We start from the raw sequence: 27,242 nt of genomic DNA on the forward strand, positions 1-27,242 counted from the left end.
GTTATGCGTTTAGTGTTTTGTAAGTGACAGCGATCGATCGATACTGCACTTGGGTGGGCCGGGCGGAGGGGCAAAACGCAGGTGCTAGCGGGTATCTGGGCTGATCCCGCTAACACTGCGTTTTTGGGAACCCTAAACTGCTGGGGACGCTAGTATAGATCTGATCGGATCAGATATTGATCCGATCAGATACTATACCACTAAGGGAGGCGTATGCTGCGTGCGTGGGTGTTAGCGGTACTGGCACTAATCTGACGCTGCCTGGGGCGACGCATATCACCGCCGGGCGATCAGGGGGCTAAACCTTTATTCGGTAATAAACGGCGGGTGCCCTGACACTATAAAAAATAAACGAACTAACCAGCGTCAACCGTAACGTTTATACGGTGATCAGTGGTGAAAGGGTTAACTAGGGGGCAATCAAGGGGTTAAAACATTTATTAGATAGTATATGGGGGTCCCTGACACTATAAAACGCTGACGGCGAACCTAAATATTTACGTCCCTAACTAGCGTCACCAGCGACACTAATACAGCGATCAGAAAAATGATCGCTTAGCAACACTGGTGACAGGGGGTGATCAAGGGGTTAAAACTTTATTAGGGGGGGTTAGGGGGGTACCCTAGACCTAAAGGGGGGTAATACTAACTGTCCCAACACTGTAACTGTCACAAACTGACACTATGCAGTAATCAGAAAAAAAAAAAAAAAACCTGCTGGTGTCAGTTTGTGACAGGGGGGGGGTGATTGGGGGGGGATCGGGGGGCGATCGGGGGGGGGATCGGGGTGTTTTGTATGCCTGGCATGTTCTACTGTGTGTGTAGTGTGTTGTGCACTTACATTGATGTCTTCTCCCCTCGGCGCTGGAACGGAATACCGGGCTGAGGGGAGATGACATCATTTCCTTTGCTGCTGTTTAGCATACAGCAGCAAAGGAATGTTCCCATTGGCCGGCGGCGATCGCGAGGGGGGGGCCACGAACGGATGGCCTCCCCCTCATCTCGGATCGCCGGGGAACAGAATGGGACCGCCTCGGGCGGCGGGGGGGGGTCCGATCGGACCCCGCACCCGCGGAAGGCAAATCACGTACATGTACGTGATTTTGCCTGCCCGTGCCGCTTTGCCGACGTAAATCGGCGTTAGGCGGTCCTTAAGTGGTTAATGAGATGTTCAGTTTTCTGAGAACATCATGGAAGTGGAACTCCCAAGGAAAAGAATGCAGTTTTTCCAGACCTGGAGTGACACAGACGTAGGCGCTAATAAATGAACACAAAGCCGTTTACATAAGCCTGCCTATAGAGCTGCATGGAACGTACAATCAAGTCCACCTGAAAAGCTGACAGGTGGACCTGATCGGAAAGCCTGAGTAAAAGGACCCTTAAAGTGGATGTAAACCTGATTCATGAAATTTGACCTAGGCACATATACTGTATCTGTAGCGTTTTCTTATCTCTCTACAAAGCACTGAATTCCCGTGTGTTTCTCCTGTTCCGTAGCTCTGTTATCAGCATGATAACTTCTGACAAGTTCTCCAAGATGCGAGATAAAAGCAGCCTGAAGTTTGTGTCATGGGAGGTTGCTATAGATTAGCAGAGAGCTTGACTTCTCACAGCAGAGCTCTGCACATTACTTCCTTCCTTTGCCAATGTGGAGTGGGGGTGTGTGTTTTTCCTCCAATCGGCTGTCTTGGCTGTATGCCAATAATCCACTCCCAGTGCTGAACAGGAAGAGAAAATCTCTAACACGATGTGCATTTTCCAAATGATATATAAATCTGAAGACAGCAGATATACATGTAAAACTTATGTAGGGAGATTTGTTTCATCCCTGTGTATCATCTGAGGCTGTTAACTTCACTGGGTATATGTGAGGGTTTACATCCGCTTTAAATTTAAGAAATGCAGCAGTGTCACACCCTTGCCCTTCTGCCTGCTGAACAGAGAAACAAGAAAAAGCAGCAACACATTGAAATTCATCGACTTTGCTCACTCTGCACTCTTTTCCTGTTACCATGTTTCTTATCAGAAAAGGTGCAGGTAACAGGGCCTAATTGTCTCCTAACACTGCTCCTCCTTCAGTCTGTATTTTTACATACAACTAGCTTAATTACCTTAATCTGTCTTGATATCAGTCTGCAGTCATCTCATTTATGATTTTTAAGGAAATCACAAATGCATTCATTTATATTTTTTTACTTCTGCATAGGGTTTGGCTTTAAAACAAATTGAACTTTTAGTTAAATCCACTAAGTAAATTCTAAGTGCATCATTGCTGAATCAGACCTATAACTCTACAGTTAGCAAAGCTCACAACCCCCTGCTGACTAAACAGCAGGTGTGTCCGACTTCTGCAGGTAACCACTGATTACACAGATAGAAAGGGTCCTCCTCTGCAGCATGCTGGCAGGAAACAGGGTTTCTACTCAGGGTGTGGCTTCTTTCTAAAGAAAATGAAACTTAAAATTGTAAATACTTTTTATTTTGATACACTTGGAATGTAATTTGCTTATTTAATCTGATAGTTCAGTTAGGCTTTAAAATAGGTATGCCTAAAAATCCTCCAGGAAAGCTTAAAGTGTTTGTAAACTCTTATATTTCTCTTCTTTGTTCCCTTTTAGTCTGTTAAACATACAATTTAAAATGTTTTGTTATATTTGTTTGATACGTGCAAAAAATAGGTGTTCCTCCAGCCAGAAATCTTGTCAACTTCCTGAGCTCTCTGCCCCTGGACTGTTATCATTTAGTATTGTTCCTTGCTATCTCTATGGACTACAAAATACTTCCTCCTGTTATATAGAAAACAAAGGGGGGTGTTCTGTAGTCCTAACACAGCATTATTTAGTTCTAACACATTCCCTGTCCTAGGGTAACAATGCTGCTTAGTACAGTTGTCAGCCTTGGACAGGAAATTAGTTATTTGTAGAGTTACGAGGTTAAAATAAATGAATAAATGCAGCCAATATATCTAAGAACCGGTAAGTTGCATTACTATAAATGTTTGTTCTTTAGATACACTTTAAGCAGGTTACCACAAATAGTCTACACTAGTCGGCTTAGCTTTTTTCTTTCACAATTTCATCAGGTGAATACATGAAAATTAGATGAAATTTACAAACACTGTATACATATATTAATAGGTTAGCAACATTGATTTATTATTTTGTCATGGAATATTTTTCAGCTAATATAAATGATGAGAAAAAATTGCGGAGAATACAATCAAGAACCCAGAGACACCTGGACTGGTATGCAAGGGATGGCCTGAGAACGCTGTGCATTGCTAAAAAGGCAAGTATTGCATGTATTCCTTTATTTACTTTAGGCTAGGTTCACATCAGTGTGATGTGCCAGAGCACATGTGCTGCTGCATGTCATTACGTGCATTACTATGTGTAGTAGTTGGGCAGCCCATTCATTTGAAATGACGCTCCGACATCAGTTGGTTGCTAAACTATCTAACTAACTAATTTGTTATACCCCTACACAACTCAATGTTAACCATACTGCAGAGTCTGAACCAGCATGAGTATCTGTAAGATTGTGGTATGAGGACAAGATGGGGTTCTTTTTACTGTGTCAGTGGGTCAAATTTGGTGATGTAAATGGGTGACCCCGCCCCCCTCTGACATCACATGATGTCAGAAGAAGGCAGGGTCACCCGTTTAAGTCACCGAGTGGCCCCACCCTCAGCTATTTAACAGCTGTCACCAAGAAGAAGCGTCACTGAGCGGGAGCCTCCCATGGAGGCGGAGCTGTTGCGGCTTTTTTTTTCTTTTTTCAGCTCGTCGGCGGGAAAAAGATTTACATCGTGGGGCATTTTTATTTTTTTATCTTTTAATAAAGGACTTGTCTCAAAGTGTCTCCTGTCTTTTTTACTATTTTTGACACTATTTTTTGTGAAATGGTAGGGGTACAATGTACCTGTTACCAATTCACATAGGGGGGAGGCCGGGATCTGGGGGTCCTCTTGTTAAAGGGGGCTTCCAGATTCTGATAAGCCCCCCGCCCACAGACCCCCACAACCACTGGGCAAGGGCTGTGAAGATGAGGCCCTTGTCCCCATCAACATGGGGACAAGGGGCTTTGGGGGGCTACTCCAAAGTACCCTCCCCATGTTGAGGGTATGTGGCCTGGTACAGTTCAGGAGGGGGGCGGTCTCTTGTCCCCCCTCTGTTCCTGCAGCCTGCCTGGTTGTACGCTCGGATAAGGGTCTGGTATGGATTATGAGGGGGACCCCTACGCCTTTTTTTTTTTGGTGCAGGGGTCTCCTTAAAATCCATACCAGACCTGAAGGGCCTGGTATGAATTTTGGGGGGACCCCCCACGCTATTTTTTTACAATTTTTGGTTCGGGGTTCCACTTAATATTCATACCAGACCCAAAGGGCATGGTAATGGACTGGGGGGGGAACCCATGCCATTTTTTTCAATGAGTTTTATCTATATTGCCAAGACCTGACAATTCATTACAGCCGCGATCAGTTTTAAATGACTTTTTTCCTTTTGCTCTAGTACTGTTCTAAACACGGGAGAACTGTGCCACTTTACAGGCATACTATAGACACCCCCCAGGCATGATATTTAAAGGAATATTTAATTTTTAATGTTTCACTTTAAGCATTATTAAAATCAATGCTCCCGAAAAAATGGTTACATAGTTACAAAGTTACATAGTAGGTGAGGTTGAAAAAAGACACAAGTCTAACCTATGTGTGTGATTATATGTCAGTATATCCCTGTATGTTGTGGTCATTCAGGTGCTTGTCTAATAGTTTCTTGAAACTATTGATGCTCCCCGCTGAGACCACCACCTGTGGAAGGGAATTCCACATCCTTGTCGCCTTATGCTATGTACACATGATAGGATTTTCCGACAACAAAACCGTGGATTTTTTTCCGAAAGATGTTGGTTCAAACTTGTCTTGCATACACACGGTCACACAAATCTTGTCGGAAATTCCGAACGTCAAGAACGCGGTGACGTACAACGAGCCGAGAAAAATGAAGTTCATTAGCCAGTGCAGCTCTTCTGCTTGATTCCGAGCATGCGTGGACTTTTGTGCGTCAGAATTGTGTACACACGCTCGGAATTTCCGACAACAACTCTTGTTGCTGGAAAATTTGAGAACCTGCCCTCAAACATTTGTTGGCGGAAATTCCGACAACAAATGTTCTATGGAGCATACACATGGTCAGACTTTCCGACAACAAGCTCACATCGAACATTTGTTGTCGAAAAATCCTATCGTGTGTACGGCCCACAATAGTGAAGAACCCTCTACGTAGTTTAAGGTTAAACCTCTTTTCTTCTAATTTTAATGAGTGGCCACGAGTCTTGTTAAACTCCCTTCCGTGAAAAAGTTTTATCCCTATTGTGGGGTCACCAGTACTTGCAAATTGAAATCATGTCCTCTCTCAAGCGTCTCTTCTCCAGAGAGAATAAGTTCAGTGCTCACAACCTTTCCTCATAACTAATATCCTCCAGACACTTTATTAGCTTTGTTGCCCTTCTTTGTACTCGCTCCATTCCCATTTCCTGAGGACTGATGCCCAGAACTGGACAGCATACTCTAGGTGCGGCTGGACCAGAGTCTTGTAGAGCGGGAGAATTATCGTTTTATCTCTGTAATTAATCCCCTTTTTAATGCATGCCAATATTTTGTTTGCTTTGTTAGCAGCAGCTTGGCATTGCATGCCATTGCTGAGCCTATCATCTACTAGGATCTCCAGGTCCTTTTCCATCCTAGATTCCTCCAGAGGTTCTCCCCCCAGTGTATAGATTGCATTCATATTTTTGCCACCCAGATGCATTATTTTACATTTTTCTACATTGAACCTCATTTGCCATATAGTTGCCCACCCCATTAATTTGTTCAGATCTTTTTGCAAGGTTTCCACATCCTGCGGAGAAGTTATTGCCCTGCTTAGCTTAGGATAGTCCGCAAATAAAGAGATTGAACTGTTTACCCCATCCTCCAGGTCGTTTATGAACAAATTAAATAGGATTGGTCCCAGCACAGAACCCTGGGGAACCCCACTACCCACCCCTGACCATTCTGAGTACTCCCCATTTATCACCACCCTCTGAACACGCCCTTGTAGCCAGTTTTCAATCCATGTACTCACCCTATGGTCCATGCCAACGCACCTTATTTTGTACAGTAAACGTTTATGGGGAACTGTGTCAAATGCTTTTGCAAAATCCAGATACACCACGTCTACGGGCCTTCCTTTATCTAGATGGCAACTCACCTACTCATAGAAGGTTAATAGATTAGTTTAGCAAGAATGATTCTTCATATGGCCTAAAATTGCGAAGCTGATGGACAACGCAGGCCCTTTCCAACTCACATTCTGGCCTGCAGCGCAAATACACCATTTTCTTCATTCCCTTCCTAACCCTCAGCACTATTCCTGCCAGTTAACCACTTTTGAAGAGCTCTGCTCTGGAAACGACCCTATGCGTCGGGTACTGTCTACAACGTATGCACTACTAAACACACCTCAAGAACAACCACGCTTATCATGCACTGGAAAATGGGAGACAGATATAGGCCGTACCTTCACGACATTACAGATACAGAACATGTTAAGATTTTCCCTCAAGTCATCAATGAGTACCAAAATCCAAGAGACCAACTTTAAGATACTAACAAGATGATATCTGACACCGAGCCGATTACACTTCATCTTCCCTGACACACCAGACAGTTGCAGATGTCAGAGAGATGTAGGGACGATCTTACATATCTTCTGGACCTGCCCTAAGTTAAAAGAATTTTGGACGACAGTCCATACCATGTCCCAAAAATTTACAGATTATGTAATTCCAAATGACCCGGATTCTTTTTATTACATATATCAACTATCCCAGCTAGAGTATACAAAAAATCAGTCTTAAAACATCTCCTCAATGCGGCTAAGTCTTGCATTCCTCTACTCTGGAAACAACAATACCCTCACAGCAAATGAGAAAGGTAGAAGATATAAAAAAAAGGAGGATCTGATCCTAACAGCACACGACAGACACAAGTCCTACACAAAAACGTGGGGACTCTGGGATATGTTTATTTTTTCAGACGAAGGGAAAGCCCTTCTTGAAACATAAGTCACCTGATAACCCCGAGCAGTGAAATGGTACTGCAAACCTGACCCATAGCTATGACTCCCTGTCCCACTTCCCCATTCTATCCACATCCCCCCCAACCTCTAATTCTGCTACCCCTTCCTCCCCTCCCCCATCCCCCCTTTCACTCTTTTCTTTTCATTTCTAGCTATCTACTTTTACTATATCTTGTAAGGAAAATAGAAAATAAGAAAGGGTAGCCCTACCCAATTATGTACCGCTGAAATGTGAATTTTTTTCATTTTCCTCTATAGAATAAGCAGAAACAGACCTACAGGAGGTCTGTGTATTAAGGTACAGAAAAATTCAACTCAAGTAACAATGAAAATCTTGCTTTGTTTTCATAGTACTAAGTTGTTAGAGGCTGTGTCCTCCACTGTTGTTTACTTATGTTGTTACATTGGGGCCTGGACCTTTCTTGAACTTGAATAAAAAAATGATTCTTCATGAATCTATGCTGATTACTGCTAATTATACCGTTTTCATTACTAAAATCTTGTATATATAGTCCCTTATCATCCCCTCCAAGAGCTTGCATACTATTGATGTTAGGCTAACTGGTCTGTAATTGCCAGGGATGTATTTTGGGCTCTTTTAAATATTGGTGCTACATTGCCTATTCTCCAATCCGCTGGTACAATTCCAGTCAGTAGACTGTCAGTAAAAATTAGGAACAATGGTCTGGCAATTACTTCTAAGTTCCCTAAGTATCCTCGGTTGCAGGCCATCCAGTCCAGTAATTTATTAATGTTAAGTTTCCCAAGTCTAATTCTAATTCTGTCCTCTGTTAGCCATGAGGGTGCTTCCTGTGATGTGTCACAAGGATGAACATTGCAGTTTTGGTTACTGAAGCCCCCTGATTCCCTCGTGAAGACTGAGGAGAAGAATAAATTCAATAGCTTCGCCATCTCCCCATCCTTTGTAACCAGATGTCCATCCTCATTCCTTATGGGGCCAATATGGTCTGTCCTCCCTTTTTTACTGTTTACATAGCTGTCCTAATTGCACCCTTACATTCTTTATAAAGTTTGAATGCTGATGATGATCCCTCAACCTTGTATTTTTGAAGGCCTTCTCTTTTGCTTTTATATTAATTTTTACATTGGCGTTAAGCCATCCAGGACCTTTGTTCACTCTTTTAAATTTATTACCCAGTGGGATGCACTGGCTAATGCCCTTATTTAATATGCTCTTAAAGCGGACCCATCTCCCCTCTGTGTTCTTTGGTCGTAAGATTTTATCCCAATTTACATCTTCTAGCAAGGTTTGTAGTTTAGGGAAGTTGGCTCTTTTGAAATTCAGCGTCTTTGTGTTTCCCTTATGTTTCCTATTTGTGTGATTTATACTGAAGCCGATTAACCTGTGATTGCTGTTTCCTAAATTACCCCATATTTCCACATCCGTGATCAGGTCTGTATTGTTGGTAATCAGTAGATGTAGTAATGCTTTATTTCTAGTTGGTGCGTCTACCATCTGACCCATGAAATTGTCCTGCAAGACATTTAGGAACTGGCGAGCCTCAGACGAATGCATAGTTCCCTCCGCCCAGTCTATGTCTGAATAATTAAAATCTCCATTATGATAACACTTCCCATCCTTGCTGCTAATCCAAATTGTGATAGGAGGTACGCCTCCCCCTCCTCCCTCAGGTTAGGGGGCCTATCGCATACTCCCAGTATTATTTTCCCCTTAGCTTCATCCTTTTGTTGCTCTACTCATAAGGATTCCACCTCCTCCCTAGCTCCCTTAGTGATGTCATCTCTCACATTTACTTTTACATTAATCTTGATATACAGGCATATCCCTCCCCCTTTTTTACCCTATCTATCCCTGCTATAAAGGGTATACCCTTGAATGGTTGCAGTCAATCATGAGAGCTGTTGAACCAAGTCTCTGAAATTCCCACAAAATCCAAATTCTCCTCGTACAACAGTATCTCTAGTTCACCCATCTTGTCCGCCAGGCTCCTGGCACTGGTGAACATGCCACATATTTTAGACCGGTTGCATACTATACTCTTATTGGGTGTTCTTAGATTGCAACTAGGACTTGTTACTATATTTACCTAGAGTTTATGTGCTTTAGTCAACCTACCACTAATGCCCCCAATACTACCCTCTGGACTATGTTCTGTGCTGACTATCTCTACCTCTGGAACCCCCCTGTCACCTAGTTTAAAAACCCCTCTAACTTTTTGGCCATCTTTACTCCCAGCACATCTGCACCCTCCTCATTTAGATGTAGTCCGTCCCTTCTATAGTACTGGTGACCGACTGAGAAGTCGGCCCTGTCCTCCAGGAACCCAAACCCCTCCTTACTACACCAGCTCCGAAGCCACTTGTTTACTTCCCTAATCTTCCTCTGCCTTTCTTGCGTGGCTTGATGTATCGATAGTATTCCTGAGAATACTACCTTGGAGGTCCTTTCCCTCAATTTAGCTCCCAAGTCCCTAAAATTGTGCTTTAGGACACTCCATCTGCCTCTGACTTTGTCATTGGTGCCAACATGCACCATGACAGCCGGTTCTTCCCCAGCCCCTCCCAGTAATCTGTCCAGTAGATCCGTGATGTGCTGAACCCGATCGCCTGGTAGACAGCATACAGTTCGGTGCTTCAGGTCTTTGTCGCATATTGCATCTATGTCCTTCTAAGAATTGAGTCCCCTACCACCAGAAACTGTCTATCCTTTCCCTTCTCTTCCCCCCCTCCCACTGGAGGAGTTCTTCCCCTGGCAGCTAGGAGAGTCCCTCAGCTCCAGCAGTGCTGGTCCCTGACTGGTTTCACCAATGTCACTCAATGGAGCGTATTTATTGGCATGCTCCAGCCCAGGATTGGCCTCCCAGGCACTTCCCCCTCTATCCTTTCTGACTGTCACCCATCTACTCTTTTTTGGTGCCTGCACCTTTGTCTCCACCCGCCTCTGTGCTGGCCCCTGCCGGCACCTGCCGAGTACGTTCCCGACTCTCCTTTAGTATGGAGGGTCTTCTCAGTGCTGACAGTTGCTTCCCTAGATTCAGAACCTGGGCTTCCAGGGAAACAATGTGCTTACATTTTGCACAGCAGTATTTGCCCTGGATCAGATAATCAAGGAACGCATACATGCTGCAAGATGTACACCAAGTCGCATCTCCAACACACGCTGGGCATCGTACCTACCAATTTAATGAGGATTGGGGTTATACCCTGTTCTAAATACCTAACAGCTAGCTTCCTAGCTTAAACAATACAATACACAGGTACTCAGCAAGACAATACATAGGTACTTGCAGACCCATGTGCACTCACAGACCCACGTGCACTCATAGACCACTTGCATTTGGCAGCCTTGCTGCTGTTGTTTCTCAGATAATACACCCTGTTTATTTCAAGTTAAACTCTTCTCTCTCTTTTTGCCACATACTATACCTACAGACTATTTTTAAATATTTTGGAAATATGTGGATAGGAAGGGGTTTGGGAAAAGTGGGGTCATAGTTTTGAAGTGTTTCTGTGCCTTTTGTCTTGACTTTTTATTAAACTTTTAAAACAATTCAGTGTGTTACTGGAAAAAAATATATCTAACTACCCTTTTAAACTGGTTTGCCACTGGCCAATATGCACACCATTTTTTGTTTTAAGAGGAAACCCTCCTAAAGTTTTGACATCTGCTGTGGCTGCTGCTTCCACTGGTCAATTCAAGCCTATTACCGCTTGATAAACATTCAGAGAGTACAGGCCAAACTACTTAAAAAAGGCCCTTTTCCATGTAAAAAGAATCAGATTGAAGCAGTGCTATTGGTATATTTAAAAACATCCAAAATATGTGATGACAGATTACAGTGTTGCTGACAGTGTCTGTGACAATCAAACTGTTCCATAACACCATACACAGCTTAAAGGCATCTCTAAAGCATGTAATTTAAAGGATTATTCCTGTGTCACACTTGAAGCTACTATAAAAGGATTCTCTCGGCTCCCTGGATAACAGTAGGAGGCTTTCCACTCTAAAGAATTCAATAGAATTTGCCACAACATTTACTAAACTTGGAGAATTGAGCCTGAGCAGATTGTCCTATTACTAGTGATTAGCTGTTAGAAGCCAAAATCTTTTTAGGGTGCACCCACACCCACTGGGTGCAGTTGAGCTGAACTGTGGCTGAGCTCGATAGTCCTCCCTCCCCACTTTCCCCACTGGTCCACACTCACAGTGGGCTATAAACAAATGCTTCCGGGCAAACTTACATCACCACTACTAACTAGACCACAGCGATCCCTACTTCTTCGCTCTGTCATCTTTAGAGTTATGGTCTTTGGCACAGTGTGAACTCATGCTGAAGCAAACTGTACTGAACCACAAATGAACCCGTGCACAGGACCACCTCTTCCAAGTGGGGCAGAGCACTTATACTACATACATGAACTGGACTAAGGGGATGAACAGCGCCCCGGCTCTGCTAAAACTGACAGCTTGAGTGCAACCTTCATTTCTGAGTAGCATGAAGTCATTTTATCGTGTGTTATTTGTTTTTGATTGAAGGGTAAAAATTCTGTTTGTTTTCACTAAAGACCTGTCTGTTTTTTCTTTCTGTATAGGTGTTAAGTGAGGAAGATTTTGAACGATGGTCAAACTTTCGGGAAGAAGCTGAAGCAGCAATAGATAATAGAGAAGAATTACTTATGGAAACTGCTCAACATTTGGAAACAAACCTCACCCTCCTAGGTTAGACATATGACAACTGGCTTATTTTCTAAGTTAAAGGAAAAAGCAATAATCTTGTTTAAAAAAAATGTAGTAACCTAAAAAAGTCAACATTTTTCTTTTTAACATTTTAAATCTATGAATACAGCAAAGACAATTGCTTGCTGTGGGTTACTGTACTTGACAATGTGTTCTTTGACTTAATAAATAGGTATTAATGAATTTCTATTATATCAATTAGTAAAATATATTATGCCTAAAATTATTATATTCCTGTAAACAGGTGCAACTGGCATAGAGGATCGACTTCAGGAAGGGGTACCAGACACCATAGCTGCCTTGAGAGAAGCTGGTATAAATATCTGGGTGCTGACTGGTGACAAACAAGAAACTGCCGTTAACATTGCCTACTCCTGCCAGCTTCTGGACCAGAGCGATATGGTTTTTACAATCAATACGGAGAGTAAGGTGTGTAAAATGTGTCATTTTTTTATGTAACATAAAATTTAAGACTTTGAAACCCTGACAATTTCCCTAAAAAGTGCTAATTTTAAAGGCTAATTTGCATGGTATTGTCCTAAAAAGGGTTTGGGGACCCGGGTCATGCCCCAGGGGACATGTATCAATGCAAAAAAAGTTTTTTAAAAACGGCAGTTTTTTCGGGAGCAGTGATTTTAATAATGCTTAAAGTCAAACAATAAAAGTGTAATATTCCTTTAAATTTCATACCTGGGGGGTGTCTATAGTATGCCTGTAAAGGAGCGCATGTTTCCCGTGTTTAGAACAGTCTGGCAGCAAAATGACATTTCAAAGGAAAAAATTCATTTAAAACTACTCGCGGCTATTAATGAATTGCCGGTTCGACAATACACATAAAAGTTCATTGATAAAAACATTATGGGAATTCCCCACAGGGGAACCCCGAAACAAAATTAAAAAAAAAACTGTCTGGGGGGTCCCCCTAAATTCCATACCAGGCCCTTCAGGTCTGGTATGGATATTAAGGGGAACCCCGCGCCAAAATTTAAAAAAAAATGACCTAGGGGTCCCCCTCAAAATTCATACCAGACCCTTATCAGAATCTGGAAGCCCCCTTTAACAAGGGGACCCCCAGATCCCGGCCCCCCCCTGTGAAATGGTAAGGGGGTACAAAAATACCCCTACCATTTCTCAAAAAAACTATCAAAAATGTAAAAAATGACGAGACAGTTTTTGACAATTCCTTTATTTAAAGTCTTCTTTTTTCCATCTTCTATCTTCTTTCTTCTATCTTCCTTCGTTTTTTTCCGCCATCTTCTTCTTCCTCCAATCCTCTGCTTCTTTCTCCGGTGTTCTTGTCCGGCATCTCCCTCGGCGGCATCTTCTTCTCTTCATCTTCTTATCTTCATCTTCTTTTCGGGCCGCTCCGCATCCATGATTGGATGGAAGGCTCCCGCTGTGTGACGCTTCTCTCTTCATCTTTTTCTCTTCATCTTTTTCTCTTCATCTTCTTCTCTTCATCTTCTTGTCTTCATCTTCTTCAAGGGATGAGGCCCTTGTCCTCATCAACATGGGGACAAGGTGCTTTGGTGGGCTACCCCAAAGCACCCTCCCAATGTTGAGGGCATGTGGCCTGGTACAGTTCAGGAAGGGGGGCCGCTCTCTCGTCCCCCCTCTTTTCCTGCGGCCTGCCAGGTTGTGTGCTCGGATAAGGGTCTGGTATGGATTTTTGGGGGGACCCCGCGCCAATTTAAAAAAAAATTTTGGCGCGGGGTTCCCCTTAAATTCTATTTTGAGGGGGACCCCTACTTCTTTTTTTTTTTTTTTTATTTTGGCGCAGGGTTCCCCTTAATATCCATAGCAGACCTGAAGGGCCTGGTATGGAATTTAGGGGGACCCCCACGCCAGTTTTTTTAAAAATTTTGGTTCGCGGTTCCCCTGTGGGGAAATCCCATGCAGTTTTTATCAATTAACTTTTATGGGTATTGTTGGACCGGTAATTTATTAATAGCCGCGAGTAGCTTTAAATGACTTTTTTTCCTTTGAAACGTCATTTTGCTGTCAGACTGTTCTAAACACGGGAAACATGCGCCCCTTTACAGGCATACTATAGACACCCCCCAGGTATGAAATTTAAAGGAATATTACACTTTTATTGTTTGACTTTAAGCATTATTAAAATCACTGCTCCCGAAAAAAGGGCGTTTTTAAAACATTTTTTTGCATTGATACATGTCCCCTGGGGGCAGGGACCCAGGTCCTCAAACACTTTTTATGACAATACCATGCATATAAGCCTTTAAAATTAGCACTTTTTGATTTCTCCCATAGACTTTTAAAGGGTGTTCCGCGGCTTTCGAATTTGCCGCGAACACCCCAAATTGTTCGCTGTTCGGCGAACTGGCGAAACGCCGACTCGAAGCTCATCCCTACTTAGCAAATATTTGAAAAAAAAAAATGTTTGACAGGAATGTGTAACTTTAAATGTCAGTGCTAACAAAACCTGTTTTCTTTCATTCATTGCACTGTGACTCAATGCTGTGCCATTGGACGTCATACTATTTCATCAGTACAGAAAGCACTTGACATGTTGAATAGCTGAATGATGATTATGAACAATGTTTTGCCAGTAATTGTCACTTTGCTGAAAAGTACCTACGTATAATTTTTTTTTTTTAAGACTGTTGGACTTGCTGAAATAGATCTGTTGTTTGTGTGCTTGCCTCCTGAGCTAAAACTAGAAGTTATCATGCCCTATAGCAATCATTTTTCAGTGTTGGCTTTTTTGGTTGCCTCTCTAATGCAATAGTAAGCTAACGACTCATGACCCATTGAGAGATGTACAAATACCCTATTCCTCATGATATTTAAAGAGGAACTCCACTCTCTTTGGTTGAGTTTTATTTGAACCCCCTATTACCTGGTCTGCTGGGTGTATATAGTCACCCACCCAGCAATTGCAGCACTGTCCACCTGCACCCCATGGATTGCTGCCGCATGCTGGGTCCCACCATCATGTTCATTATGTCTACAGGATGTCCAATGTCTCTTCCGGGTCCTAGCAGCTGGCCTCCTAATGACACAGTGTCTTTCATGTAGCCCCACAGCCTCCTGGGATGTGTGATGTGGCTATCCCAGGAGGCTTTGTGCGGGGGAGACATCATTCTTGCCCAGACAAGAAAGGCAGGTATTCCCCCCAATAAAAAACATTGTGGCAATTTGATGAAAGGTGGGGGCTTGAGAAGATTGATTTATATAGCCATTATTAAAAGGAAAATGGATGTTCAGGAGCACATTGCTCTATAGTAGGTTGCGCTGGACATTTTGGAGTCCTGTCATTTGCAATATGCAAACAGATTTGAATTTGTATTTCTTTATAGTGATTCCTCTTTAGCAAAATATGTCTACAGTAACGACAGTACTAAAATACAGGGATTGGACATTTTTTAGGCCGATATGCTGCCATTAAAGCTGACAATGCACTTTGAGAATTTTATTTGGTTTCTGAGCAAGACCAATTTCTCTTAATGACTGGCCCTTTTGTCCCCTTCCTGTGCAACATCCTTCGAATCGAAGGAGCTGGGGTGAAAAAACTGTTGGCCAAACTTCTGCTGCATCCAATCATAAGCAGCCACTACTCATTCATTCATCCATTTGAGCTGTATAGTGTGGATGGAGGGTTCTGTTAGATTTTTTTTGCCTTTTTTGCCTTAATTCTGCCTACAGGTTGAGACTATGGGCAGCCTTAAATGTGTCTCTCTCAGATTCAGGTATCCTTTCTGGCACCCAGCTGGTATCTGCACTGTGCTGGGGAATTCAGTAAATCCCCAGAGACAACATGAAGCCAATTGCTTAAATTAAAATTCTGCAGGGTCCAAAAACATATGTGCCCAGTGGAAGGGCAGTGTCGGTGGGTACGTTTTTAAAGGAGGTTAACTATTGAAGTATGTTCCATATACATTACATTTGGAAAGCTTCCTGCAGTCCTTCTACAATGTAATGCAGTTTTTTTTTTTGCTGATACTTCTGTACTATATATCAGCAGATTTTGATCATAGTCACAACAGGGCCTTGCCATTAGAAAGAAGTACAGTGTCCTTGGTTGGAGGACAGAGACAATTCTGAGATGGGCTAAGCATATAGTCTAGTTAAAGAGGCAATTAAACAAAAGCTTAATTTTCTTTAATTTAAATATAATTATGAAGTTCCATTTGCTGATTTTCTTTTTGCCACAATGTGAATTTAACAGTTAACTTTTGTTATCATGAAAATGATGATGCTAATTGAATGGATTAATTTTAATCTGAAGAAGAATGCTTTTGTAAGTTCTCATGGTACTTGTGGCTTTTTCAATGATCTGCTTCCACTTATACATTGCCTTTGTAGAAGGAAATGTCAAGGGGCCAAGCCCAAACCTCAATGGTTTGACACATACCTGTAACATACTTACTGCTGCCAGGGTGGAAAGCTTTTTATAGATGTTGTAAGGTAAACAGTGATTTGGCAAGCCAGGCTTCTGGAGCCACAGCCTAAATAAATAGCAGTCCCTGGAAGGCATGTCAAGTACTTGGCAGTCTCTAATGTGCTGTAACTTAATTGACAGTTCAGTAATGGTGAAAGCATTAAATACACTCTGCAAAGTTCCATTAAACTGACTTCTTTTAAGCAGAAGTCATATTTCATGAGAGGGAGGTATGTGTGCTATGTTTTTTAGTGACGATCTTTACTCATTGTGATTAATGCTAGCAATTTTAAAAGCATGATTTAGCTACTAAAAAATTAAGCTCTAAAAAAAACCTAGGGGACATGCAAGGAAAATAAAAACCAGCAGTTTAGCTTGCACATGATTGGATGATACAATCAGCAGAGCTTCCCCTCATTTCAGAGCTTCCCCTCAGATGTACAGTGACTGCACTTCCAAGTGCAATTTCAAGTGCACTTTGCACTTGTAGTTTGCACTTGTAGTGCAAAGTGGATTTGCCTTTCGTGAATAAACCCCATTAACATCAGTCCCTGGCTGCAATGAGCTTCCAATCTAAAGTCCAAAATTAACTTTCTTACATTAGAGACTATTTGAACAGGACAAATAAAATGCCAGCACGTCTTTGGATTGTGGCGAGAAACCGACACAGGGAGAACATATAAACTTCAACACAGGCATTAGCATGTTGGGGAAATGAACGAGCAACCCCAGTGCCGCTGGTGTGAACCAGCCCTAAGGCCATAGCCATGCTCAGCGTCACAAGCAATATACAATATATTGTCCTAAGTATTGGGACGCCTGCCTTTACATGCACATGAACTGTAATGGCATCCCAGTCCTTAGTCCATAGGGTTCAATAATGAATTGGCCCACCCTTTACAGCTATAACAGCTTCAACTCTTCTGGGAAGGCTGTCCACAAGGTTTAGGAGTGTGTCTATGGGAATGTTTGACCATTCTTCCAAGTGCATTTGTGAGGTCAGGCACTGATGTTGCACGAGAAGGCCAGGCTTACAGTCTCCACTCTAATTCATCCCCAAGGTGTTCTGTTGTGTTGAGGTCAGGACTCTGTCCAGGCCAGTCAAGTTCCTCCACCCCAAACTCACTCATCCATGCCTTTATGGACCTTGCTTCGTGCACTGGTCCAAATCATTTGGTGGAGATGGAATTATGATGTGTGTTTGTTTTTCAAGGGTTGGGCTTGGCCCCTTAGTTCCAGTGAAGAGAACTCTTAAGGCATCATCATACCAAGACATTTTGGACAATTTCATGCTCCCAACTTTGTGGGAACAGTTTGGGGATGGCCCCTTCCTGTTCCAACATGACTGCACATCCAGTGCACAAAGCAAGGCCCATAAAGACATGGATGAGCGAGTTTGGGGTGAAGGAACTTGACTGGCCTGCACAGAGTCCTGACCTCAACCCGATAGAACACCTTTTGCCTGAATTAGAGTAGAGACTGCGAGCCAGGCCTTCTCATCCAACATCAGTGCCTGACCTCACAAATGCACTTCTGGAAGAACGGTAAGCATTGCCATAGACACACTAAACCTTGTGGACAGGCTTCCCAGCCTTCCCAGAAGCTGTTCTAGCTGCAAAGGGTGGGCCAAATAAATTGTTAACCCTACGGACTAAGACTGGGCTGCCATTAAAGGTCATGTGTGTTTAAAGGCAGGCGTCCCAATACTTTTGGCTAGATAGCTTATCTGGCAAGATTTACAATGGTGGTGGAAACCTCCTACACATAAATACTACATTTAGACATCGTTTTAGGATCTGGGAGATGAGACAACTTCTCTACATGAAATAGGCATGCTTGGGATTCAAACCCAGACGCTCAGGGATACTAAGCAGAAGTTCTAACCCCTAAGCCACAGAGTTGACACGTGTGAGAGCCTCCTACTCATAAATACTTCATTTCTTTGGACATACAGGTGATGGAATTACATTACTCAAGAGTTATTCTGCTTAATTTATTCTGTGATATTTGGTGGTTCTCTGTGGGTGAGAGTATAGTGATATTAGTAGAGAATAGTGATATTTTCCTCAAATTTTTGGGAATTACATTTTGCTTTCTGATGTTGGTACACATATCACATTTTTTTGGGCTCAAATTATGATTATTTGGAAATAATAAAATGCACAAAAATTGTGAAGCATTTTAAATTTGCATCAGCAATGGTATTGTTTGTAGATTGTAAAGACACCTGTGTGAGTTTGGGGTAAAGATTGTTGTGAGATGGAGAATAACAAGTAAAGTGACAGATAAAAATATATTTTCCCAAAACATCAAAACATTCCACATTGTAGAATTCTTAAAAACAAAATAGATGAGAGAAAAACAAAACAGAAGCAGCAACATTGTTGCAAGGAACATTTATTTCAGAGAAAGATACTTTCATTTCAACATTAAAAGTATTTATATGGGGAAGTTACAATTGTACCTTTGGAATCAATAGCTAAAACTTGTATTGGACTATAATAGCGCTGATTTTCATTCTCAAAAACGCATTTTAGTCAAGCGCTAATTTTGGTATTTACTATAGTGCCTGGTAAAAAAGACACTGGAGCTAAAATGAGAGCTATTTGCAGGTCTGAGCATGCTCAGTTGTGTTGGCACATAGTTGTACAAAAACGGGGAATTTATCTCTTCTCCGACTTTTAAAGATATTTTAGTGTAGAAATCACCTTTTCACACAGTTTAAAAGCAGATTATCTTTAAATAATATACCGCATATTTCAGTACTATTTAGGCAATTATATTGTGCTCTAAACATTATTTCCATGTGCAATTCTCCAACTTTTAGCAGAGTAAGGATTTGGGTGCTTTTTAGTTTCAGGGAACTATAGTAAATTTGAATACTGTTTTAGTGTGAATTCGCACAATTAGCGCGAATTAGCACCACGGCGCTATAGTAAATGACCCCCACTATGTCTTGTTCTGCACTATGTCTCGATGTGAGAGAGGACATTATGATAGAAGCAGGGTTTTGCTTCCTCTCGTCAGACCCCTACCCCTGCAAATGAAAACAGTGAGCAGCTGAGGCTAGTGATCAGTGGAAAGAGTGCCTTAGATCTACTGTAGATCTACAGCTACAAGGCTATAGGCACATGAGTTCTAAGGAACATTCACACATCAGGGAAATACACAGAGAATAACAGATAAAGGGTACTTTTTAGGCTACTGTTTAGACATAGTTAACATTTCCTAGATATTCCCTATACCATTGCAAGTTTTCAAGTTTACATCCACTTTAATGGTATAATACTTTTTTTTGTAAAAAGGAGTAGTAAGAGCTAATTCCTTTTTTTTTTTTTTTTTTTTGCATTGTAGGAAACCTGTGAGTCAATTATAGACTGTACCTTGGAGGAGATCAAAAATATTTCTCCTGAAAAGAAGAAAAAGCGTCTTTTTAAAAGGCAAAGGTCCCAAACTGCTCCTGAACCAGAAATGGCTAGGCCTGAAGTTGGGCTGGTGATTGACGGAAGGACTTTAAATGTGGTCTTTCAGGGTGGCTTAGAGGCAAAATTTTTGGAGCTGACAAAGCACTGTCGATCTGTTTTGTGCTGTCGTGCTACGCCTCTACAAAAAAGTATGGTTGTCAAACTAGTTCGGGACAAGCTAAATGTCATGACACTTTCCATAGGTAAGTCTTTAACACTTTTTCTTGAAGTAGAGAAAGAAATTCTGTCATTGGTTAGCCTGATTCAGCAGTGGCTAGTACAGGATTCCCTGAAGTGCACCGACTATTTAACATGAGTTCTTTTCTACAAAAAGGCATGGTTTGTGGCTTAACCATCTTAGGTCCAGGCCCTCAAGGTTGCTCCATTGGTGACAGCCAAAGTGCAAGCAGATAACTGAAGCAAAGTACCAAATTGTCAAATCATAGTACAGCTAAAAATCATGGAAAACACAATTTAAACAGGCACTTTTCAGAGTAGAAAGACAACAGACACAAGGGCAGAATCACACAGAAGTGTACAGTAATGTGGCAAGCAAAGACCAAGGGAAATCTTGCTATTTTAGCAGTTAGGCTGAATTACAACAAAAAAATAAGAATGCTCTTACAATAAATGTGTGAAGATTTACCTTAATTATCCCATTATGTGCAGATGAAATGAGTCAGTAACATTGTGTGAATATTATCAAACCATTTAGTAAATCAGTCTCATTGTCAGTGCTTTGATATGTATTGCGGAGCCCAGTCCCATGCACACTTGAGCTTAAAGTGGAAGTCCAGGCTAAAACTAAAATCCCTGCATATATAGCCACCAACATTCTAAAACTAACCTCTCTAGCCCTGAAAAGAAATAATCAGTATACATATCATTTTGGAAGCCACTCAGACCCGATCTCCAGTGGCGGAAGCTCTGATCCCACGCTGAGCTGTCAGCCATGGCTTCTCTGTGTACGTGAGTGCAGAGGACACGTCCGTCAACAGAAGCCCCATAGTAACTCTATGGGTGACATCACTTCCCAATGATTTCACAGCCATTGTTGGCTGTGCCCTCTGCAGAGCTTCTGCTGCTGGAAATCAGGTCGGATCGGCTTCAGAAAAGGTATATATACAGATTTTTTCTTTTCAGGGTTTTTCAGGTTAGTGTTAGAATATTGGTGGCTATAGATGCAGGGATTTTAGTTTTAGCCTGGACTTACACTTTAATTTAGCTGTATTATAATATTAAGCTGGAGGTGGTATAAGCATGCTGCTAACACCAATATACCGGAATCTAACCCAACCATATGCAAACAGGTCCTGTGCCTACCAGTAGGTGGTAAACAGCATCAGTCATTTAGTTACATACAGTTTGTGTTAAGATAATTCTAAACAAACATAATCCATTAAATTGCAGTCTCCACTACACAACATGAAATATAACTATATTGCCCCTTGTGAGACAGTGACTGCACTTAGATGAAATAGGGAAGCCAGCTAGCTGGTCTTTCATGTAGAACCTGACAAACATCTCAATTCTGAACATATTTCTACACCAGTCTTTGCTATTTGAAGAGGCAGTGTATGATTGTAAAAAAGTTTGTATATATTTCAAAATAAACACTGCAGACCATAAGGCTAGGGGCACGGGCCTCCTGTCCTCATTATATGGTCTAAAGAGCATCCAACTTTCCTTTATTCTATATTCAACTTTTTATTATTTTGAGCATCTGTACAACAAACTCTTTCATAGTTGACCTATGACCCAAGTTGCACAGCAGTGGTATTCAGTTACCAAGGAATTATTCATAGCTAGGAAACAAAGTGACCCTTGGCCCTCATGGCACTATTGAAGCAGTAGAGTTTTCATTATTCTCTTTTAAGACTAGACAAAATAATCATGAAATCAAGGAAATCAATATAACATCATCATACTAAAATCTACATGTTTTATTGATAATCATTGTTTTCTAAAATGAAAACTTTCTGCGGCTGAGTACAGTGATATATTTTCATTATTGTAAGTAATAAGAATAAAAAAGTGAAAGCATAAAACCATTATATTTTCATGACTCATCTGATTATTTTTTAACACAGTGTAATAAATGGCTTTAGTTAGGAAATCACACTATTTCAAACAGTACATAATGTGGGTTTTCATTGTTCTCAGCAAATTACTGAACGAATGTTACCAAAAGAATAACAAGTATTAAAACAAGAAATGGGTAATTGTGCAACTTTTTTCACTACTATTATTTTCATTTCTCCAAGGTGATGGTGCCAATGATGTCAGTATGATTCAGGCTGCAGATGTTGGTATTGGGATTTCTGGTCAAGAAGGCATGCAGGTATATTAAAATCTTGATGTATTTTTAATCACTTATTCTACCTGTAGCATCTTTCTTTTGGGATCTGTATGTATTAGTGCATAAAAGATGTTCAGTGGTATTGTTTAGCCAGAAACTAGATTAACAGAAGCAGTTTCAATGAACTGCCATTGCTCCCTCATTGACCATTAATTGTCCTGGAGAAAGTCAAATTGGCTTTTTGGTATTATGAATATGCATATACTAATTTAATAGGAAAATGTCACATATTGATGTGCCTTAATTATTTTTTCCCACAAGGGGTTGTCCATTTTATTCCCCTTGAAATCTTAGTGGTTAAATGATAAAGATGCTTGAAAAAACAGACATTTGTGCTGTAGTCATTGCCTGTTTGTTTTATTTTTTTATTTATTTTTTACGTTTTTTTTTTTTTTGTAAGTTAATGTTTCAATAGAGACAGTGTGGTTGATTTACTAACTGTTCACTTTACAAGAAAATTTTTACTTTGCAAAGGAATTATCCCCAGGGCTTAGTGAATGAAGTAGAGATCTGCAGACTTTTATTATCAATCACATTCAAGTTAAAATATAGTTGTTTTTTTCCTTGCATATGATTGGGATTTTTTTGCAAAGTGAAATTGCACTTGATTCACTAAGCTCTGGATAAAATGTCCTTGCACAGTGTAGCTTCCCTTAAAAAAGGGACCACCTATTTGCCTTTAATAAATCAACCCCAGTAAGTACACCGTTTAAGGTACAAAACCAACAGAACCATTACAACAAGTGTCCTTCCAATAAAAAGACTATTACATATTTTTGTGTGGAGTCCCTGTCATTTTTTTTCTATTCTAAGTTGATTCTTACAGCATAAGCATAAGAAACATATAGCTATATTCTGGGATCTTCAAACAATATAAGGTCAAGTCACAAATACATCTGGTTGTTTGTATTCTCTTTTGTGGGTGGGTAAGATGTCCATGAATGACAAACAGCAGATACAAGTAAAAATACTGCTTGACCAGTGTAAAACACAATAATACAGCGTTAAAGATCAGACAGTTGTCACTGTAAGCTCAATCTTATCTTTATTAATTCAGCAAGACTAGCCTTTCCTTCTAACAGTTTATTGCTTTTAAAATGTGGCAAAAAGGAGAGTATATCCTTCACAGAAAACAGACTGCACTATAGTATGCTGCTTTCCAAAATCTTAATTCTCAAGTACGTTGTACTAAAGACACCTCACTCATCATGAAAACATCTTGCACATCACCTTCAGTCTTAATGTTTGCTATGTGACTTTATAGCTTGTGTCAAGACACTTATTATTATGATTCAAAAATTAAACAAGATGCTTCAGTGTTTTTGTATGAGATCATAGGGTCCTATTTTAAAGTATTCTGCATAGACTTGTTGCCTATAGCTTGAAACCCACTTTAAATCCTGTTATTTAAAATACATATTTAATGACTTCTCTCTTGATTTCAGGCTGTGATGTCCAGCGATTATGCAATATCTCGATTCATGCATCTCAAGAAACTATTACTTGTACATGGTCATTGGTGCTACACTCGGTTGGCAAAAATGGTTATCTATTTCTTCTACAAAAATGTGGTATGTTTTTTTGTCTGTTGGCTTTTTTGCCATTACTTTAATGGCAAAAAATGCATGAAATCAAATCTTAACTGACCATGCACTTAGGTTGTTTGACATTGACCAGTCAAATACTTGAAATGAGGGCTTACTTTGCACAAAAACACATGTTTAATCGCATTGCATCGACATATGTTTTTGATGCACTGCCGTTTTGAAGGTCCTCAATTCAGGTTAGTACAAGATGATCTTCCCATTGCCGCATTTCAGTAATTATCGCAGGGGATGCGTAGAAAGCTATACATAATTTTATAATATTATATTGTGTTATCATTAACACACCCTAAAATTAACAATGAACATCCATTATGGTGTGTTGCACAAAATTTTAAAATATAGATAACATTTTACATTTTCTCATATTCTGATTTATAGCAAGTGCTCTGAATGGTACATTAGCTGTTACAATCTAAATTGGCAGAATCGGTGTATTAAATGTTTGCTCAGAATACAATGATGTGACATACCAATTACCAATACGTGTCTTTTTTTAATGCACTTTAAAAGAGATGGGTGAAAAGCGTAAGATAAGACATTCAGAAATGCTGCAGTTGTATTTGATGTGTGTTAGTGTTACAGAAAGACGAAAAAATAGAGTGCTGAATAGATTCAGCTTGTGGTTACATAAGTAGCTCTTAGCAGCCAATCAGGTATTCTTTTTTAAATGCAATAACTGCTGGAACTTGCCATTTAATGTCATTGACTACTATGTAATTTTTGCTCTGCTACATATAAAATATTTTAATAAAAAAGTTAAATGGCTTCACAACAAACAATTGAATCTGTTCTTAGTTTATATGGGGCTAAGTAACATGGTCACTTTAATGCACTCCTTCAGATATATTTATCTGCTTTTGCTCCGCTGCCATGCTGTTTAGCCACTAGGAGTGAAAGAAAAGCCATGTGTTAGCCCTGGTTCACATTGATGCGATTTGGCATGTGATTCGACATGTCAAATCGCATGTCAAATCAGCGGTAATGGCAGCGTCCAAATCATTGTGACGCCACATTTGTGGCTACGCAACGATTCCCAAAAGTAGTTTCTGTACTACTTTTTGGCGATTTCGAGATATGGCCCAGCTTTCAGTCTCTGCAGCTTTGTTTGCCTGTGAACAAAACTGCATCTGAAGATTGACAGCTCTCTGAAATATTTGGATTGGAGAGAAGCTTTATGAGAGACACCTGTAAGAAATTCCTTCATAATGATGCACACCTGTCTGAGACAACAAGATGAATTTCCTTATTCTTCATCTCTACAGTATGAGTAATCTCATAATATAGCTACTAATTGTTTATAGCATCCATCAAATTAAGTTAGTGCTAACAATTTGCATACATAACACATTATTTATGATGCTTACAGTCAACTCTCACAAACATTGTTAATATAGGAAAATGTACGAAGATTGAACATGAAATGATATTAGCTTATGTCTGTCTTGGCATCCTTTTTTTTTCTTCGATTTTTTTTCATTTTTTTTTTTACTTAAAGTCTCAAAATGCAAATGGTATAATATCTGCATATGAACCAAACTGAATTAATGAACTCCTTGGATGTAACAGTCCAACAATTTTTAAATTGAAAGCAAAAAAAAAAAGAACACTATTTGGTAAATAAGGACATTATATTGTGTCACTGTAATGAGGGAACATCTTAAATAAAGAGATTAAAGTTTAATTTAAAGATTGAATTAAAGTTTAATTTATTTGTGTCTGTCTGTGACTAATACAATTGAAAAATATAATTAATCCTATAATTCATATAATTATTTAATCCGGTAACTTGTAAATGACTTGTGTATAAAATAATGTTCTTCCTTTTTATTTTTAATTGCATAGTTCTGAAAATATTGTGGTTTGTGTCTAAACCCTGAAGGAGAACAGGGTCAACATAAAAAGTTTTTAGATTTAAAATGTATTATATTATGGTCAATACATCTTTTTTTTAAATATGGATAGTGTACGGTGGGTTTGAAGGTTAGGCCAGCTGTATGTGGGAAAAACTTGCATGGTGTGCATGAGCATTTCAAATGCTGTTTTCCCCTTTTTTGTCTTTTTTGCTGCATTTTGGAACATTTTGTAGGACATGAGATTTGGTTATGGATCACAACAAAATGAAAAAGAAGGTTAAAGAACACCAAAAATGCCATAATTGTGTTGTGTTTGTACCATGAGTGTTTTTGTATGACTGGTAGAAACATTAGGTTGTGGTCAGTGTGCAGTGTTGCACAGGGAACACAACTATCACTGTAGTCATTATGATTACTACAGTCATTCACTTTCCAAGCGGCCCATCAGATATGGGAAGTGCATACTTGCATTGTGCCAGGCTGGATAAAGATCATTCGTGGAGTTCAGTTTTAACAAAATTAATGTTAGTTCCTGAAAACTGATTGAGACCACTAAGACCAGAAGGGACCAGGCAGCTATAATTTTCAAAAGCAGACCAGTAATGACAGCTGCAGTATTTCTTTTAGTGTATTTCATTTTTTTTCATGTGTGGAAGTGTGCACATTCATGAGCTCAGGAACACAGTTTAACAAATGCAGCCAGGGACAACATAAGATATGCAACCACCACTTCTACTTCCCTTATTTCATCCTTCAGTTGACCTACTGCTTTCCCCTTTCAATGGCGCTGTACATGTCATGTATCAGTGCTATAAACATCTCTGTGGTTAGAGACTGACATCTAATGGGAAGAGGACAAACTGCATGTTATACTGCAGCCAGTCAATTCTCTCAAATGCTAGTTGCTTGTTCGCATGCTGAATGTCTTTAATTTAGCATTTTGAGTCACTGACCCAGAGCAAGAATGCAGACATAGACTAATTTTCTGACTTTTCCAAACTGCAAACTGATTTTGGCTGTTGGACTACAAAAGTGACAAAGTGGGTCAGTGTAACAGGCAATAGAGATTTCAGAAGGTGGTAAAAAATAGCCGTTTCCATACTTTTCTTATGAAAGATTTACTTTAAATGTAAATATATTAATGTGTTTGTGTTTTTTTTGCCAGGCTTATGTCAACTTACTGTTTTGGTTCCAGTTCTTCTGCGGCTTCTCAGGTGCTACCATGATTGATTACTGGCAGTTGATCTTTTTCAACCTCTTCTTCACTTCTGTACCCCCTCTTGTCTTTGGAGTAATGGACAAGGATGTTTCTGCAGAGACCCTTCTAAGCTTGCCCGAACTTTATAAAAGTGGTCAACGTTCAGAGGTATCATTGAGCTGTTTTATAGAATTCACTTTTGTTTTCCCATGTGTGCTCAGTGACAATGCCTTGAACCTATAGACACAGAGAGACTTTATCACATAAAATTGTATGTGGTTATATGTATACCCTACAAAGAGTTAAATAGTAGAAACTATTGATTTTAGGATTTTAGAAACAAAAAAATGGAGCCACAGATCTGCTGCTGATTGAAAAAAAATGAACAGATTCCCCTCTCTACGCAAGCAATGTGAATGGAGGAATCCTTCCTATTGCGCTACTGTATTCTGACAGCGGGACAACACTGATCAGCAGCTGCAGCCGATTTAATGAAAATTTAGCAACAGCCCCATTCA

At 40.3% G+C, this 27,242-nt stretch overlaps 1 protein-coding gene across 3 annotated transcripts in view; it reads left to right on the forward strand.

The window, feature by feature from the left end:
• Positions 1 to 27,242, forward strand: part of ATP10B (ATPase phospholipid transporting 10B (putative)) — a 217,918-nt gene that overhangs the window by 178,676 nt on the left and 12,000 nt on the right. For all 3 annotated transcript variants that reach the window (XM_073620843.1, XM_073620846.1, XM_073620845.1), the window contains 7 exons: positions 3,182 to 3,288; positions 11,697 to 11,823; positions 12,086 to 12,270; positions 19,598 to 19,910; positions 21,972 to 22,048; positions 23,512 to 23,637; positions 26,692 to 26,892. In XM_073620843.1, the coding sequence (XP_073476944.1) occupies positions 3,182 to 3,288; positions 11,697 to 11,823; positions 12,086 to 12,270; positions 19,598 to 19,910; positions 21,972 to 22,048; positions 23,512 to 23,637; positions 26,692 to 26,892 (1,136 nt within the window). The remainder of the gene's footprint in view (positions 1 to 3,181; positions 3,289 to 11,696; positions 11,824 to 12,085; positions 12,271 to 19,597; positions 19,911 to 21,971; positions 22,049 to 23,511; positions 23,638 to 26,691; positions 26,893 to 27,242) is intronic.

The sequence above is a fragment of the Aquarana catesbeiana genome, linkage group LG03, assembly GCF_042186555.1.
Source record: "Aquarana catesbeiana isolate 2022-GZ linkage group LG03, ASM4218655v1, whole genome shotgun sequence".
In the NCBI taxonomy this organism is placed as follows: domain Eukaryota; kingdom Metazoa; phylum Chordata; class Amphibia; order Anura; family Ranidae; genus Aquarana; species Aquarana catesbeiana.